General features: G+C 36.0%; 1 protein-coding gene across 1 annotated transcript in view; it reads right to left on the bottom strand.

Moving 5' to 3' along the window:
* Positions 1–17,947, bottom strand: part of STK32B (serine/threonine kinase 32B) — a 129,974-nt gene that overhangs the window by 98,886 nt on the left and 13,141 nt on the right. Inside the window, exons 2-3 of the mRNA XM_015862540.2 lie at positions 7,027–7,082; positions 87–238 (exon numbers count right to left, since the gene is read on the bottom strand). Of these exons, the coding sequence (XP_015718026.1) occupies positions 87–238; positions 7,027–7,082 (208 nt within the window). The remainder of the gene's footprint in view (positions 1–86; positions 239–7,026; positions 7,083–17,947) is intronic.

Raw genomic sequence — 17,947 nt, 5'->3', positions numbered from 1 at the left:
ATATTTTCCAGTTTTCCACCCTGAACCAATTCAGCAGTGAGGAGAAAGGAAGAAATCCTTGACAAGAATTTTAAAGTATTTCTTACCACAGGTTGACTAGGAAGGGATGTTCCAGGCCTTGCATTATCTGTAGCTCCCGAAAAACATTCCGAACTTCATTACTCTCCATGCACTTCTGCTTATTCATGTATTTCATGGCATACATTTTCTTGGTGTCTCTCTTCTGTACAATGCACACCTAAATGACAGCGAAGTAAAAGATAAAGTTTAAATTTAAATATTTCAGGAATCTAAGGAAATTTGGGTAGCATAACCAAACACTTTATTTATAAAGTCCACATTGCAGCTAAGCAGGATTCTTTGTAATCACTTTGTAAACTAATTTGTTGGGAAACCCAGAAAAGTGATTGAGCTTCCAGTTGCAGTGTATCTAAGAGAAATACACTCATTTAGATTGAATCATAGGCTATTTCATTAGTCACAGAAATTACTGCCTCCTGCCTAGGAAAATGCACAGTCACTGTTCTCACTCACATAAGTCAATACACACTTCATGATTACTACATCATAAACATTGCCTACATCCACAAGGTCAATATTTCATCTTGATATCATAATTATTCTCTTCTAATTATTGTTGAAGATAAAAATATATCTTTGGACAGAGCTACATCGTGCTATTTTTGAAGTCACAGTTACACTGATTTAGACTGTGGAAGTAAATTTCTTTTTTCCTTTTTTTTGCTGAAGTAAAATAATTTTGTAAATGCAACAAACTCCTGTCTAAGTCTCAGATATTTTTTATTCCTTTTGTGATCGTGGTATTTCCCTTGAGAACTAAGCTAGAGAGCATCACCATCACCACATCAAAAGATCATAATTTTATATATGATTTTCAACAGTGCAGAAATAATAGCTTCATCTATATTTCGTCTTTATAACTTCCCTACGTGCATCCATGGGACAAAACTCTTATCTTCAGTAGACTTTTACTCTGAAGGATTTTTTCCATTAATTAATCAAGACTTTTTAAAAATGACACTCCTGAGAAAATGACACTGCCAAGAGAATATCAACTGAAGACTTTATTTTAATGCAACATTCATATTACTGATACAGCCTTCAGCTCCAATCAGATTTTTTCACTTCCATGAGTATGAAGAGTGTACATTGGAAGCACCTTGTTTAGGCCTCACAGCTTTGTTGGACCCAAGTTCAAGGGTATTATGAAGGATTCACATGGTGTGTGCAGTATTATTTTATTTGCTTATTTATTTACGTACAAATATGCACACACTCACATATTATAATATATGCATACACATAAGCATCTAAAATTAGTGCTCAAAGATCAAATTAAAGCACACTGCAAATAATAATAATAATAATAATAAAAGGAATTTTGTGTTGCATTTCAACTAACTTGCATACACAAAATGCGTAAGAGATCTGTAAGGACTGAGGTGTTTTAAAATATGTCTTCTGGATTCCTAGCCTGGTAATAAACCACTAGAACTAGGATGAGGGCTATAGGGAGTGGTACCACATATTCACCTCTATTTTGATCTTTTAAGAAAATTTGATTTTGAATTAAAGGATCAAACTGATAAAGAAAGAATCCAAGCTGTGGAACAGTGAAGAAATGATGTTGGCCTTTTTTGAGAAGAGACAACAGGTGGAGCTGAACTGCAATGGAGATACAGAAAGAAGCTGTTGAGGCTTCTACAGGTTCTTCATAAGTGCAAGCAGAGTTTGCAGTGGTAATTCCTGAAACTTAGTCTAAGATTATGTGGACCCTCCAACTTGGTGAATCAATTATAAAATATAATATTTATGGATTTGGGCTTGGAATCTAAGTCCAGAAGTTCACTCTCTTACATGCATTTGTAGCATGATTTTCCTATGAAGTTTGGCTGACACTGTGAAGTTTGTAGAATTTTTCCTTTCTATTACATGAAAAACATCTGTATTAAACAGCTCATCCGTAAGACTGCTGGGAGAATGGGGATTTACTCAGCTGAGAATTGAAAGGTTTGACAAATGAACCAAACAAAGGTCACATGCAACATCGGAATACAGAATGTAGACAGAATCCATTTTAAAACACTGATGTGACTCCAGAAGGATTTTGGTTCTCACAACTTGAGACAGGACATTCAGCACAGTTGGAAACATTCAAGACAAGAACACACAAGTTGCTAGTAGAAGATTGCTTAACATATAGCCAATACAACCACAGCAAGCATTTGTTAGCAGAACTGTATCTATGCATGTCTTTTGATGTGGTTTCAAAATGAATAGTATTTCCATTAATACACAAAAGTTGTTTTTGCTAAATATCAAGAAATCCAAGCTGTAACTTCATCGATGCTATTTTGAAAAATGCCTGACATTTCTATGACAGTGTTGAATAGTAGTGGAGATCCTCCCTGGCATTTTTACCTGATGGCTGTCAGCATTTCCTCTAAGCACTGCTAATTTGCTGTTCTGAGCCCATTGTTAATGGGCAAAAAATGCTACTCTGCTGCAAAAAAGAAAGAAAGGAAAAGCCCTCCAGCTCTCCTGGATATATTCCCTAATGGGAAATGTTGATTTTCTTGTTAGTTTATGGTTAATTTTTTTTCCAAAGGAGAAACTTTAAAGTGGGGACAAACAGCTGCTCTGTCACCTCAACAAACAAATTCTGTGATGACTCATTATTGTGGAAGTCTGAGCAGAATTGCCTTATTTACACGTATCAGCAAGGAAGCCTGTCACGCACACATTAATAAAACATTCTCTTTCTATTTTCCTGTGAATATAATTTACTGTGCCCTGCTCAGATTGGTATCACTGCTTCAGCAGTCCCTGTGGAGATGCTTCAAACTCCATATAGCTTCATAGTTAGGAGGAGGGAGCAGAAACATCCATCTCTGCCTAAGCTGTGGATCTAAATGCATTCAAGGAACTATCTCTAGTATGTCTGCTCTTCTGAAGTCTCTCTAAAGTGACTCTACCTGATTAGCTTGGATGTAGGCAGGTTGAAAACTAGGCAGTACAAATCTTCAGTAATTTTTTCAGTATTTAAATTGTGCTTATTTTTAGAAGTCTTGTTTGAAGATATTCTTTTCCTAAAAGGGTTATGTGTTCTAGCTGTTACCACAGGGTTATGTCTTTTTTACATCTAGAAGAAGGTAAAGTTGAATTGCTTTCAAATCTACAAAGTTAAAAGCAATTAGCCAAGAGTGTGTCTTGGAGCCATTTACTCTTAGAACCAAAAGAATAGAACCCACAGATTATCACTGCAGGGCTAAACTACACTTCTAAACTACCGTAACTAATTTCCTCCATGTGAAAGAACAGATCACCTACAGGTCCAGTCTCATCTGCAGATCAGTAGGTTACCTTGAACTAAGACTGTTATGGATGACTGAATTCCCCATGGGCAGAGCTGGGGAAAGGATATCAGTTATACAGAATGAAACTTGCATGGAATTTTGTACTGGTTTGCTGCAAAAGGTGCACACTGATATGAAGGAGCAACTATAGGTAGATTTGGAGAAGCTTTTCCCAAAAGGTGGGGATGGATAAAAAGTTAGATTTTTCCACTAACATGAAGTCAGTGAAACAATAAATCTTCTAAAAAGCAGAAAAATTGCATGTCTGTTTTTACACACATACTCTAAAATATTAATCATCATTGTTTCAGCCTACAAGCAGACTTGGAAAGATTTACACAAAGAGGCTGGAGAACTGATGTCATAAGTTTGAGTTTACACTGTCAGGGAATTCCCTTGAAATAGAAGGATTCATTCCTAGATTCCCATGAGCAAAGTACAACAGCTGGAAATGGGCTGAGCATCTGCTTGGTATCCTTTCATATTAACTCAGTCTGAATAAGTAGGTGGTTATACTGCCAAACAATACTAATATTCTGCAGTTGTGTGTTATGTTGCTTTAAGGATAACAGGAGATTTATTCTGAAATTCTTTACATATTATTTAGCAGATGTGCTTCTGGGCTTCCATCTGCTTCCACCACAGCAATTTCAGTTACTTCAGATCAGGAAGTCACTCTTATACAACCAAATTAATCAGAACAAAGTTCTATGTCTCAGCATCTTAGACAAATAGGAGAAAGAGCCTTATATTCTTATCATAATTTGAATTTAATTTAAGTAGGTCAGATTGCTCAATATACCTGCTCGCATGAACAAAGAACTTGAAGAAAAATGATGTTATAATATCCTTGGAAACCAACTGCACCTGAATACAAATTATTTTGTGGCACTAAGCCTGCAATTATATGGTTACTGCTGCAGCAAAGAATAATTCTTGTATTTCACTCCAAGTCAATTTTGTAGTTATTGGACTGTCTTCAAGTATATAATTTTCATGATATTTTAGTTGATAATGATGACTCTACACACAACAAAACAGATAAATTTAGCCAGATTAAACATGAGAAAATACTTCTAAGCTATGAGATGGCATAAAGAAATGACTATTTAGACCAGTGTTCAGAACTTTAATTTTGTGGATTTTATATTATCCACTTCTGAAATTACTTAGTATAATATTTAATATACAAATAAAAGCTCAGTTGAGCGGGTTTTTTTTCTTTTATCCTCACAACTGCTGTGATGCATCTTTACCTTCCCAACAGAATGTGCTACAGGGGGTGGGAGACTCTATTGCCTTAAATGTCCTTAGGAGAAGAATATGTTTTAGTGCAGTTGTTTAAAACAGGCATTGGCATCTGAGAAAAGACAAGCTTTTGAGATACAGAGACTTTGATACCAAATGGACCAGGAAAATTCCTATAACAGCAGATGTTACTACTCTGATATGAAAATTCCAAAGTAGAAGACAGGAAGCTGCCTTCTGAAGCCGGCTGGGAGGGATAGAGTGTAGTTGCTGAAGCATTCATCCCCAGTGGAGGAGTGAAGATGCTGAGAGTTACCTTGTGCTCAGTGCATGAAAGAGAGCTGAGCTGTGAGGGGTCTCTCCAATAGCGGACACCTCTTGCAGCAATGACCTGTGGAGGCCTAATGTTGCTGTAGCAACAACAGTAATTTAAGAAACGTTGAAAGACAATTGTACCAACAGCAATAGAAAATAAAAAATAAAAAGTAGAGCATGCCTTAAAAATCCCACTGCTCTCAGAAGGCAAAAAGAAGGCCACAGAGCAGTCACAAAGGCAGAAGGCAATCTGAGAAAAGTGTAACACCTAACATGGTTTTACATGGTGCAGAATGCTAGAGCACAATAGACCCCAAACAGTAAACAGTGATTCAATACAGATTAGAGTCCTTGCATCATTTGTTGACATTTTCTGCTGCCAGGTGCTTCCACAAAGACAGTAATTGGAAAAGTTGCCAGCAATGAGGTTTCTAAATGAATGGCAAAGGCAAGACTGACTCACAGACACTTGAAATGGTGACTGATTTACCATGTTGTGCTTTTGGCTGCGGTATAATAGGTCATTTTTAAATGGGTTACTTTCTTACCCAGTCTGTGGAAAGAAAAATCAGTTGATTGGCTGGAAGTTTACATTCGTTTGAGAAAAACAAGCCTGTTATGCCAAAGTCCGTTGTTGCATTGACAGCCACAAAATAAGGATTTAAGTTTAAAGGGGACCATACATGTAAACATTCTCTAGCATTTAACACTCTCTTTGGGTGGAGAAACTATTCCCAAACATACATATTCCCAAACCAGGTTCACAGGAATGCTGCAGCCATATAAAACTCTTAAAATTTAGAAGTCTAAGAAATATTATAGAAACATTCACAACTGTTTCCTAAATACTATGGAGAATAGTGGATCAATCATCAGCCAACAATTGTCCAAAAAGCATGTAGGCTTGTGTTATTTTTTCTGCATGTAATGGAAGGGTGAGGGCCCCTTTGAGAAAGCAGACAACAGAGGTATGAATAGAGAAACATTAAGGAAGGAAGATCTTTGTGCAGGATCTTTGTGATGGACAGTGTGATTTAAATATACTTTCTATGACTTACACTGGACCTAACTTCACTACTTGAAAGGACCTCTGTTTGACTTGATTTGATATTCCAGTGATGTATTGTGACAACAAGTAATTACTAATCCTCAGCTGCCCTGCCTTTTAAGGGATTCCTGACTGCCATTTTGCACTGGCAAAACATATTCTCCTGTTTGATTTCCAGAGAGGTCTTCTACTGGAATATACTGAGGTGAATAAGGACCAGGCTATGAAGGACCATGTACTTTTGCACAAAGTATTCCAGACTAATGTAAACTGGAAGTTGTTTTTCCACATGGAAAGTCAAGAGCCAACAAATGTGTTTAATGGACAAATACAGAAGTATTTCTCAAGTATAACCTAAATCAAGATCTAAATCATTCTTGACTGATCAGTAACTGAAGTTATATTTCACCACCAAATTTATTCCTTCAAATAATGGCTTCTAATATTTTTATACAATGGTTTTCTGCATGGCTTCGTTTTTACCTATATTAAAATTTAAAATCTTGCTACAGTCTTTATTTTAGTAAAAAAGGTCATCTACTTGTGTAAATAAAATATGAATATTCTCTGTTCCATCAAAAGCCCATTGAATTGAACAAATATTTAAGCAGTGATCACAATTACAGTAATTTTATACAGTCCCAAGTGCAGTGAATCTATGTAAAGTGTCTTTAAAATATTACAATAATTTTAAGTACATGAATGATTCCACTGATTTCAGACCAAGATTGCTTGAGTAGACAGCCTAAAAATATAAACTGCTTCTACTTTTTTTCATGTTCTTGTTTCGGGGACTGATTTCATAACTTTGCTAATTCCCATTGAAAAGGCTTAATTATTATAAAAAAAATTACTCAATTAGCATTAGTTAATACATTGTAACAGAAATTTTATAATGAAAGTGATTATGATTGTGATCAGATGTCGTTGAGAAGCAAAAGACAACCAAACTTACATTCCTTTGCCTAGACAAGGATAGAAAAACACAAATGAATTCTCTATTAAATTTTTACTTACTAAAAATAAATTGATTCTTACCTTTCCAAAACTCCCTTTCCCAATAGCCCGCAATATTTGAAAATGGTCAAAGTTAACTGGAAAATAAAGGAGAGAAGAAAAAGAATACAGTTTGCAAAGTGCTAAGTCCAAATCAGAAATCAGATAACAAAAGTAACAGCAGTGCCTCCAACTAATGTAATTTGGCCATGTGATACTTGCTTTCTTCCCTTAAAACATTAAGTATATTTAATAGCTAGCAAAATATTTGCATTAAAATAAGCACCATTAATTTTATTCATCGACCATTGTTGTTTCAATGACCAGTGTCTCCAAAAAGAAACATAACTCTGTCTAACCTAGTAACAAGATAATATGTTAGCACAGCCATCAATGAAAACTGTTCAGAATTTTGAGGAAAGATTAATCACAGAATCACAGAATCACAGAATCACAGAATTACCCGGGTTGGAAGGGACCTCAAGGATCATGTAGTTCCAACCCCCCTGCCTAGCAGGGCCACCAAACATACACATTTACTAGATCAGGATTGCCAGGCCCCGTCCAACCTGGTCTTGAACACCTCCAAGGACGGGGCATCCACAACCTCACTGGGCAGCCTGTTCCAGGGCCTAACCACCCTTCTAGTATAAAGAACTTCCCCTGAAATTCAAGCTAAATCTCCCTCCTTCAACTTAAAACCATTTTCCTTTCTCTTACTGTTATCTGCCCTTTCAAAGAGTTTACTCCCTCCTGGGAGTAAGTTCCCTTCAGGTACTGAAAGGCTGCAATGAGGTCACCCCGCAACCTTCTCTTCTCCAGGCTGAACAAACCCAACTCCCTCAGCCTGTCCTCATAGGGGAGGTGCTCCAGCCCCCTGATCATCTTTGTGGCCCTCCTCTGGACCCTTTCCAAATCTCCATATCTTTTTTGTACTGAGGGCTCCACAACCTGGACACAGTACTCCAGATGGGGCCTCACAAGAGCAGAGTAGAGAGGGACGATCACCTCCCTATCCCTGCTGACCACCCCTCTCCTGATGGAGCCCAGGATCTTATTTGCTTTCCGGGCTGCCAGAGCGCACTGCTGGCTCATGTTAAGTTTCTCATCTATCAGGACCCCTAGGTCTTTTTAAAATTTTTAAAATTAAAATCTATTAAAATGGAATTGAATAATTCAGGTAAGCAATTCCCATCTGCTAACAGAATATGTAGTGCTATAAGGACAGTATTGTTCCAGTAGTCACTGTGTATGGGATGTTTCCCGTATTCTATTGTGGAGAAGAAAGCTCATTCCATGGCGATCTTAGTAGGATCAGCCCCTATTAACTTTTCCACTTTAATGCTAATATTGGTACACATCTGCTACATAATGCTAATATTGTCTGACTATTTCATTGATTCAGAATAAGTTTGTTGGAGAAATTTTTGTGGCAGTAGGATGGATCTACACTCACTTTACAAAAGCTGCACAACAGAGTCTGCCTCAAACACTGTAGCGGTTCACTGCGAAGGTGAAAGAAGGATTTAATTTCTCAGAAATATCATTATTTTTGGTCTTGTATGAGACTGAGCACAGCATGACCTTCAAATCTCTGATTCGTTGGTCAGTCTAGTGGTTAAAAAAATCCAGTAGCATCCTTAACAGAATTGATACAGTGTCATTTAAACACAAACTCAACAATGTGTGATAAATGTTTTTACATTTGTTTGTCATAAGAGAATTGCACTTAAATCTAAATTCAATGAACTGGAGTTGACAAAGTTAACTGAAACTTATTAGGATTCTTTTTAAATTTAATTTAGAGTAAAACTTTCCTGTGTTCTTGGCTTCAATACCTTCCACTATTTGCCTGTTACTGCCATAACAGTAATCAGAATAACTGTGGAAACAGTATGGCAATGTGAACAAGTACTACAAAATATGACTCAAATTACAGTGAAGAAGACAGTCCTATAATATCTATCAAAAACTTATATTGGCTCAAACTAAATGGTGAGTAGAGTGTGGCCAGGTTGATGTACATCTAGTGACTGAAAGGGGCTAAAATCGTATTTTCACTGTTGCAGCAATATCTTGTTTATACTACTAATGGCAATCCCTGGAGCTCCCTTCCAACCCCTGCAATTCTGTGATTCTATGTGATTTTTTTTTATTTATGCTTGCTTACACTGTCTTCAAGGGAAAATGATTGCCCTTTTCATTAGTGCAGCTATAGCAACCATCTTCTTGGTAATTACTGGAGACCAAATCAAATCCAGATCTAACAGATCTGAAAGCAGCAGACTCTCATCTCAAGCAAACAAAGATGGCAGTTGTGAATATAGTCATTTAAGGATTTGGATACTAAAATGAAAATGCATAACTTTGCATAGATTAACAAGTTGCTATTGCTGGAAAACATGTTTTGTGCTGAATCACATAAGAGCTAGGTTTACTTAGACATCTGGAATAAGCAAGGTTCTCTATCAAAGACTTGTGGTTTTGTTCTCTGCCCACAGTTTTTACCAGTGGAAGGCTGCCTGAGTTCCTGTTGGTCATTACTAGTGTGATAGGCAAGATGGTCAGTTTAGGAAAATGTCTTTCACAAATACACATCAACATAAATCTTTTTCCTGTAAGTCATCACTCCTAGGCACATGCCCCAAAATAAAGGAGTTGAGAGCTTAAGGCCTGGGATTTCTAAGTTGATCAAGAAGTTTCCGTAGGAATTCAACACAGAATTAAGAACATTCAAATAAATATGTTCATCTCATTCATTTTTTTGATAAGTAAAATTCATCAACTTCTACCTCCAGCATGCTGGTGTTCTCTGTCACTCTCTTTCTTTAAAACCTTCTGTTGTTTTCTGTTTGTTTTAACCAGTTTAAACAAACACTTTCATTAATGAGACTTTATTCTTTACCTTGCAGGCAACCACGTGAGGCCAGCTCCCAGGCACAACTAGAAAACTGTTGATGCAGTCTGTAACTGTCTGAATTTAATTCAAGTCACATTTCACTGCGACTTGACTATATAATTGTGCTAAAGTCTGGCTGGTTTTGAAATGTATCAGTTTGATGAATTATTTCATTTATCCATTTTCATTTCAGAACTCATTTTATGTAAAACTAAATTTAATCATTTATTTTTGGCCATTTTTATTGTCTATATAATTTCTATTCTATTTTTCTGTACTTTGTTCTCCAGCAGTGTTTATTGCTCTGAGCAATTAGGACAACTTATTGTGTTATTGGAATTAGTTGTAAATTGAACTTCCCAAAGACAGAAGTGATTAAATGAGGCGTTAAGCCATGAGATTTAATGTGGATTATTAACTAAGTGGTTAAGAAACATAACCACAATAATTGATAAAATTTTCTTAATTTTTCTATTTAGCACTATTAGAAAATTGGATATTAAAGTTTTGAATCTTTGTTAAGAAAAAATAGTATTTGCTATTTGTAGGTCAGTGTTCTGTCAGCCTTACTTAAAACTGAGGCACAGTGATTGTGATTTGTGATTCCTCTTCTTTTTTTTTTTTTTTTTTTTTTTTTTTTTTTTTTTTTGTACAAGAGGAAAGAAAGATCATTCTTTAGACTGCAAAAGCATTTAAACACAGAAGTCTGCATTTGAAATAAGCCACATTAATAGACACTGTCATTTTCTGAAAAGCGTTAATTCTCTAAGCTGAGACAACTTGGTCTCTTATGATTATTCAAACATATGCATAATATATATTCAAAAACCTTCTCTTGGGATGTTTGGGGAGGATAATAAAAGAGAAAAGTTTGCAATTGAGACCAATGTTCAAGTTCAGCTGAGGAAAAAATGTTTTATGTGTTAGTTCCATCAACAGCAGATCAGCCACATCCTGTTAGCACCACAAATTCACAGATGAACGGTCAGGCTAAGTTCACTTACACATTATTGCTAGACCAGTCGTTCTCTCCAAGTGTTTTAAACTCCAACCGTCAGAATATCTGGCTTATTTTTTCATCACACTTTTTTTAAAGGTTATTTGTGTACTTTTTCTCTCTTCTGGTGAAATTTCAACACCATAGGTTCAGCGCTTATTCTGAGAAGAATTACAGCTACTATGTTCACTATGCACACTATTGCTCTGGGCAGACCTCATTGTGGCCTTTAAGTACTTGAAAGGACCATATAAACAAGAAGGCTGTCTAAGAGGGCAGATAGTGATAGCACAAAGGAGAATGGTCTTAAACTGAGACAGGGGAGGTTTAGGTTGGATATTAGGAGGAAGTTTTTCATAAAGAGGGTGGTGGCACACTGGAACAGGTTGCCCGAGGAGTTTGTAGATGCCCCATCCCTGGAGGCATTCAAGGATGTGGCTCTGGGCAGCCTGGTCTGGTGGTTGGTGACCTTGCACACATCAGGGGGGTTGAAACTGGATGATCATTATGGTCCCTTTCAATCCAGGCCATTCCATGATTCTATGACCTCTAGCATTTCCAGTGTTCAAAATATCGTCAAGACCAGACATTGCCTTTTTCCCTGTGCAAAGGTATTGAAAATATGGTACTCGTCCTCTAAAACATAACTCTCTTGTGGAGCCTGGTGTTGTAGCTAATGACATTTTACTAGCACAAAACCCAGCTGAGATAATGGTGTGGTTGCAGAAGGACATTTTCTTCAGTAACTGTAATATGATTATTACTCTTTTAAAGATAGTTTGGCATCCCTTGCTGAAGAAGAAGAGAACAATTTTCTAACTTTGTGTGAACTTCTTTAAATTCACTACCTTACCATACTTACAGGATCTTAGATATCATCCCTCAACTTGAATTTTTAGAGTGTGGACATTTTTCAGAAACCAAATTTAATTTCCATTGTGTCCTACTAATATTTCACAAAGGCAAATTCACAAAATGAGGTTGTATTACAAACAAAGAGAGGAAGTTCCATTTCAGTTTCAGTGGTTTTCATCAATTTGGAAAAAACAAAATGTATTATGTTCTCGCTCGTCCTTAAGAGACTGCTGCTTAATAATTTCAGTAATGGGATATATATTCATATAAATTAAAGTATTTATTTTATTTCACTTAAGTTGCACTCAAATCTTAAACAAATTCTATTGCACAGCTTCAAGTCACCATTAAAAACTTTATCTGAAAGTTATCCCAATGTAAAGCATTTTCCAGTAACTTAATACTGAACTAAATTAATCTTGAATGATGGTAATGATACCATATAAGAACAAAATATTTTTACCCTTTCAATTGTAGTTTTACAAACCTAAAACATACTAGTGTTACCCAGCATTTATTCAAGTGTAAATTAAGTCTTGCTGAAGAGGCAACATGTATATCAGATTGATTATACACATTGCTGACATCTGCTATTTTTCCTGCAATTAAGGAAAATTTATAGCACGTGTGTGTGATTCCTCTGAAGACACTAAACATTATCTGGAATAAATTTGCAACTACAGGAGAAAATATCCAATTCAAATTTGTCAAAGTACAGATATACACATTCTTTGCAACACAGAAATGAGAAGCTCTTCAATTAAAACAAAACAATTTAAAAAAATAAGATTTTAATAAGCCCTGAGAGCTAAATCCAGCCATTCTTCTCTAGCTGATACTCACTGATTTATTTGGTTTCTATGGCAGCAGCTAAAACCTGATCATGACTCTTAAGACATTAGAAAGTGAAGAGTAAAGATGTATTTGTAACACAAATTGCATTTTAAGTTTTACTCTCAACTGATCTCAACAGAAAAAAAACCAACAAAACAAACAAAAAAAACAAAAAACAAACAAACAACCAAAAAAAAACCCATGGAAATATGATACAGCCATCAGCCTAAGGAAATTGATTTTAAAGTCTTGGATGTTGTGGTTCTGTTTCAGAGAGCTTTAATGCTTCCTGCTTCTGGGTGAATCAGAAAAACAGAGTTAAAAACTAAATCAGATTTTCTCTCTAGATTTGGCCTGTATGGTTTACTGCTTTGGACTCACTGGACAGCACTGCTTTTAGGATTCCAGACTAGTTCTGTAGTCTTTTTTACAGGTGCCTCCTGTACAGATTCTCCAGCCTTTCCTAGAGTGAGCCACAATTCTGTGGTAATAGGACCTCAGTAGGTCTCAGCAGCCTTCAAACCCTGTTAAGATTGCTGTAGTACTTCCACACAGAAACATACAAGATTAATAACCAAGTAGATATTGTCATATGCATTCAGTATTCATGGTGGAGTCACCAGCTTGAATAGATACAGACAGAAGAAACATGAAGAGTGCTTACAAATTAGATTGAGGGCCATGAGTTGGTTAGGATAGTCATAGAGAGCTGCATTCCATCATGATTTATTGATGACAGATACTCTAGTGAAGAAAGATACTGTTTAAATTAAGTATTGAATTAAATAAGAAATGAATTTTTGTTGACAGAAAAAGAAAAACAGCTGCACCTTTGAGGTGAGCAAAGAATAAAAAATCTGTATAGATTCATCAGGCTTATGGGTAGAATAAGCAATCCCTATGCATTAATTGACTTTGGAGCACACTAATTTGAAAGAGTTACATAATTGAAGGACAAGAGAAAAGTAGTTTCAGAGCTGATTTTATCTCATTAATGATGAAGCACAGCATTTTCTATCATTGTGTTTAGGGGCTTTGCATTTAAATTGCTTTACAGTGGCTCAGTTCTTCAGACTTAGTGTTTTAGTCTCAATATAAGCTGCTACCAATCATTATATTAATCATTTTTTATAAGTAGCCGTAACTTACTTGCAATTAGGGTGCACCTGAATGTCACAAAATGTAACTCATAATTCAGCTAATTTGCTTTGAATTTAAAGACACATTTCAGCCAGATCATGTTTTGCAATCTGAAAATTTAGACAAGATCATTTTTGTATCTTGGGAAACTCTTGATACTTGAAAATTAGTCTACTCTCAGGAAAAAAACACTACTTTTAATGGAGCAGAATAGTTGTGACCACTGATCTTATTTTACTATAAAAGAGTAATTTATAAAATTTTGCCATTATAAATCCTCCAGTCAGTAAATTTAATTTTTTTAAGATCAGTGAACATTTGAATGAAGTTGTGATGAAAGCAATTCTATTTTGCTACAGGACAGAGCTTTAATTCAGAAAAATGGTTAACTTAGTACCAATGCTTGAAGCATCAAAGATCATCAAGGAACTACTACTACAGATGTAGTAGACCGTGTCACTGTCAGTTAGTGGCTGACAGACTTTATGAGTCTCTGTGCTGTTCATAGTTCTTTCATAGGGTAACCTTGACATTAGAACTAAGGAGTGAATTTTCATCATCTGCTCAAATACAAAATATCTTCAAGAGTTTTCATAAGTAAAGATACATAACTCCCTTTTGATGATAAAACTGGGTTTCTGACGTGATATTGCCTACTTATGACTAAGATGACAAAAAGAATCTCTGTAATCTATTGCTAGAAGAAATAGTTTGACAAGTATGTCCAACAGAAAATGGACTTCTTAGCAAAATATATTGCTATAATACAGAAAGCCTATGTTCCACTTTAACAATAATAGATTTCCCCAGGAGATCGGGAAACAGATAACAGAATATGAAGCATCCTTTTTCAACTAGAAAGTGGGAATATTCTCCTCCCAGAGAGTTACTGTGAGGATAACCTCATTAATAACTGAACTGGAAGGCTGAGGGAAGTTGCTATGGGAATAAAATGTCAAATTTCAGTGGACCAAACAGTTTTCTCCTATGATAAAATTCATCAGCCATCCTCAGGTGAAGGACAACTATTTAAACAAAATGATCAACAAAATCCTCAGTGAGGCATCAGTCAGTTTTATCCGCATGGAGGCCTCTATCATGCCAAGGTAAAAGGGATAAGAAATCCCTTTGCTTTAGGCTTCTTTGTATGGTGGCTGTAAGGCTACTCTTCTTTCTGATAGGAGTTCAGAAAATGTTTTGGTGTTGTGTTAGGAAATTGTGAGAATAAGATTTTATCCAAACATCTAGACAAAGTATGAGTTGCTGTCCCCTTTTTCTTCCAAATTCACATCCCTTTCTGTCTCCAAAACTGGATCAGCAAAAATTACCTTTTTATTTATTTATTTATTTTTCTTCCCTAAACCACAATTACAAATTCAACCCTAGCAGCAAATAAGGACGCTAAAGGGTGAGAAAAATTCATGTTTCAGTTGGGATTCTCCCATTTAGTGTTTTTAAACCCAAACAAAACCCAAGGGTGTCAAAAGAATAATGCCACTCCTAACTTATAGAAATGATCATAGAATCATCATAGAATCACAAGGTTGGAAAGGACCTATAAGATCATCTAATCCAACCATTCTCCCTTTACCGTACCTACAGAAAAACTCCTAAACCACATCTCCTAGCTCCCTATCCAGATGCTTCTTGAACACTGCCAGTGATGGCAACTCCACCGGAAGAGACCTGAGTGACTCTTTACAGTTTTAATTTTGATGAATTTTGGAGCTGAAAGATATCTGGCTTTTTATTATAGCTAGAATTCTCACTATTTCACTGTATGAATCATTTGATTTCATAAGAATCACTTCACTTTGTCTACCATTTTGGAGTAAAAAGCTCTCATGGGACCCCCAAAAGCTTTTTACCTACATGTTCAAGGTGAAACATTTGTCAAATTTGAATGTGTTCCAACACAATCAATTGCTCCCAAGTAGAGTTGAAGAAAAAACCTATGTTAGTAGTTAAAGTTAACATTTAATATGACATTCCTATTTTTACTATTTATTTATTTATTTATTTGGTAACTGTTTCTCTCAGGGTGGATAGAAAGGGTAGAAAAAAAAAAGATTTCATAATAGCAGGTATATTTAATTCATAAAGAACGTGCAGAATGTCAGTGCAACTCAAATATCTTTATCTAATGGTTTGCAGATAAATATTCTGTGATGAAATTGGTAGTTTTGATGTTGAGACTGAATAAGATGGTTGGCAGCTATATGTGCAATGGCCATCTAACTGTGGTAGTTTTTGATCTGGATCTCATTACTTATTCTCTTATCACTGCACCACTTACCTCTTGGGAATCTTTCCAGTGATAATGTTGAGATAGTTCCAGCCTGATATAAGTATGCTTATTTACACACCACAAGCAATTACTTCAAAGTTGATAGGCCCAAGCATTGCTGAAAACAGTAAATATGAATAAGCAAATTGGGGCCTTTGTCTAAAACATGAAAAAAAAAAAAAGTAAAGTAAGCTTAGATACAGTCACAAAACAAAGCAAATCCACCTTATCTCCACTCTGTGGCTCCATGTCATCTGGCACCGGGGTGGCTGAGGACAGGAGGACTTCAAATCGAACATAGTTCCCAGATTTATGGCTGGGGGCAAGCATTAACAGCAGGTCAGTAGTCTCTATCAGTCACAACTTAATTTGTAAAGACTTATGTTATATCACCACACAACAGGAATGAATGAAAAGATTCATTTGATCCAGGGCGTGTGTAGCTAAATTGTATTAATGGAAATAACATAACTTCTAATTTTAACAGCAGAAATTATTAGCTGCAGAGCACAAACAGTGAGCAGCAGAGGATAAAACTGTTCAGTGCTGCAGGTTTGTTACTTGCAGTGCCTGAAACATTTGGTGCTATTAAATGTACTCATACCAATTCTGTATAATCACTGAAATAGAATCTCAAGTAATTTTATTTATAGATGTTAGATGTAAATTGTGAATATTGGTAATGTGTTCTAGAGTTCTCTACCACATACACCAGATCTGTTTTGTCAAAACTAACGTATATACAAAAAAAAAATCTTAACTAAAATAATATGATGAATTAATAGATCAATTAATAGATCAAAGCTTCCTCGGCTGTTTTTCTTTTATGGAAAAATACTAAATAGTCTTGATTCTTCACATTACAAGATAAAAAACTTTCATAATAACAAAAAAGAAAAAAAAACCACTTTATTTTCTAGCACCAGATGTATATGGTTCTGTTTCGTTGGTTGGTTTGGTTTTTGTCTAGGTTAATCAACAAGCACAGATGGAAAAAGGTCAGGAAATTAGCTTAAAGACACTAGAGACTTGAAAAAAAAAATTGTTCCATATGATAGTATCCATCATTTTTCCCTGAGTGGTCTGCTGTGCTGTATTTTGTTTTTCTAAATTACATAGGTCACTTCAAAAGTAATGCCTCCTATTTATTTCCATGGAAACTACAGTAGATACAGAGAACACAAAGACACTGTTTGATAATGCACATTCCTAGTTACAAAAACTTCTTGTTCCATGTAGTAACCACCATTAGGTATGTGTTTTCACAAGCAATGAACAAGAGTCTGCATGCCACACTTGTAAAAGTCTGCACCGGCAGAAGTCACTCACTGTTTCACTGCTGCTATGATGGCATTGGTGCTAGGAAGATGTTGCCTGTTCAGTCTGTCTTTCATTAACTCAAAGAGGTGGAAATCATTAGGCACCAAATCCAGACTATGTTGTGGGTGTGGTAGAACATCCCAGACAAGATTGCCAATGTTCTCCACAATCTTTGAACTGGTATGAGGCCTGCAGTTGTGTCACAAGATAAAGGCTGATTTCTTCTCTGGCCTGACACCACACACAGTATTCTTTCTGTTCCTATGTGAGCATTTGTGGGATCCACCTGGCGCAAACTCTGTGATATTCTACTGATGCTACCATTATTTCCAACTCATTGAACCCAGTTCCCTGGTTCCAATTTGCCCATTCCTGCTGGTGAACTGATCAAGACTCTCTTGTTGTGTCACCTGGCTGTACATAGCCATCCAGAACATGGCTTGCATTTAACATCACTATTTTCTCTGCTGAAACGCACCCACTACGCTGTGCTTGTATCCACTGTTTAGTCTCTATAAACAGTCAGCAAGCATTGATGAATGTCAAAGAGTACCATTTTATCCACATGGAGGAATTCAATAACACACCTTTGTTTCATACACACTTCCACATCAGACACCATTTTGTTGGA

The sequence above is a fragment of the Coturnix japonica genome, chromosome 4 (assembly GCF_001577835.2).
Source record: "Coturnix japonica isolate 7356 chromosome 4, Coturnix japonica 2.1, whole genome shotgun sequence".
NCBI classification, from domain to species: Eukaryota; Metazoa; Chordata; class Aves; order Galliformes; family Phasianidae; genus Coturnix; species Coturnix japonica.
The sequence above is the reverse complement of the archived record's forward strand: the minus strand, read 5'-3'. Positions and strand labels throughout refer to the sequence as shown.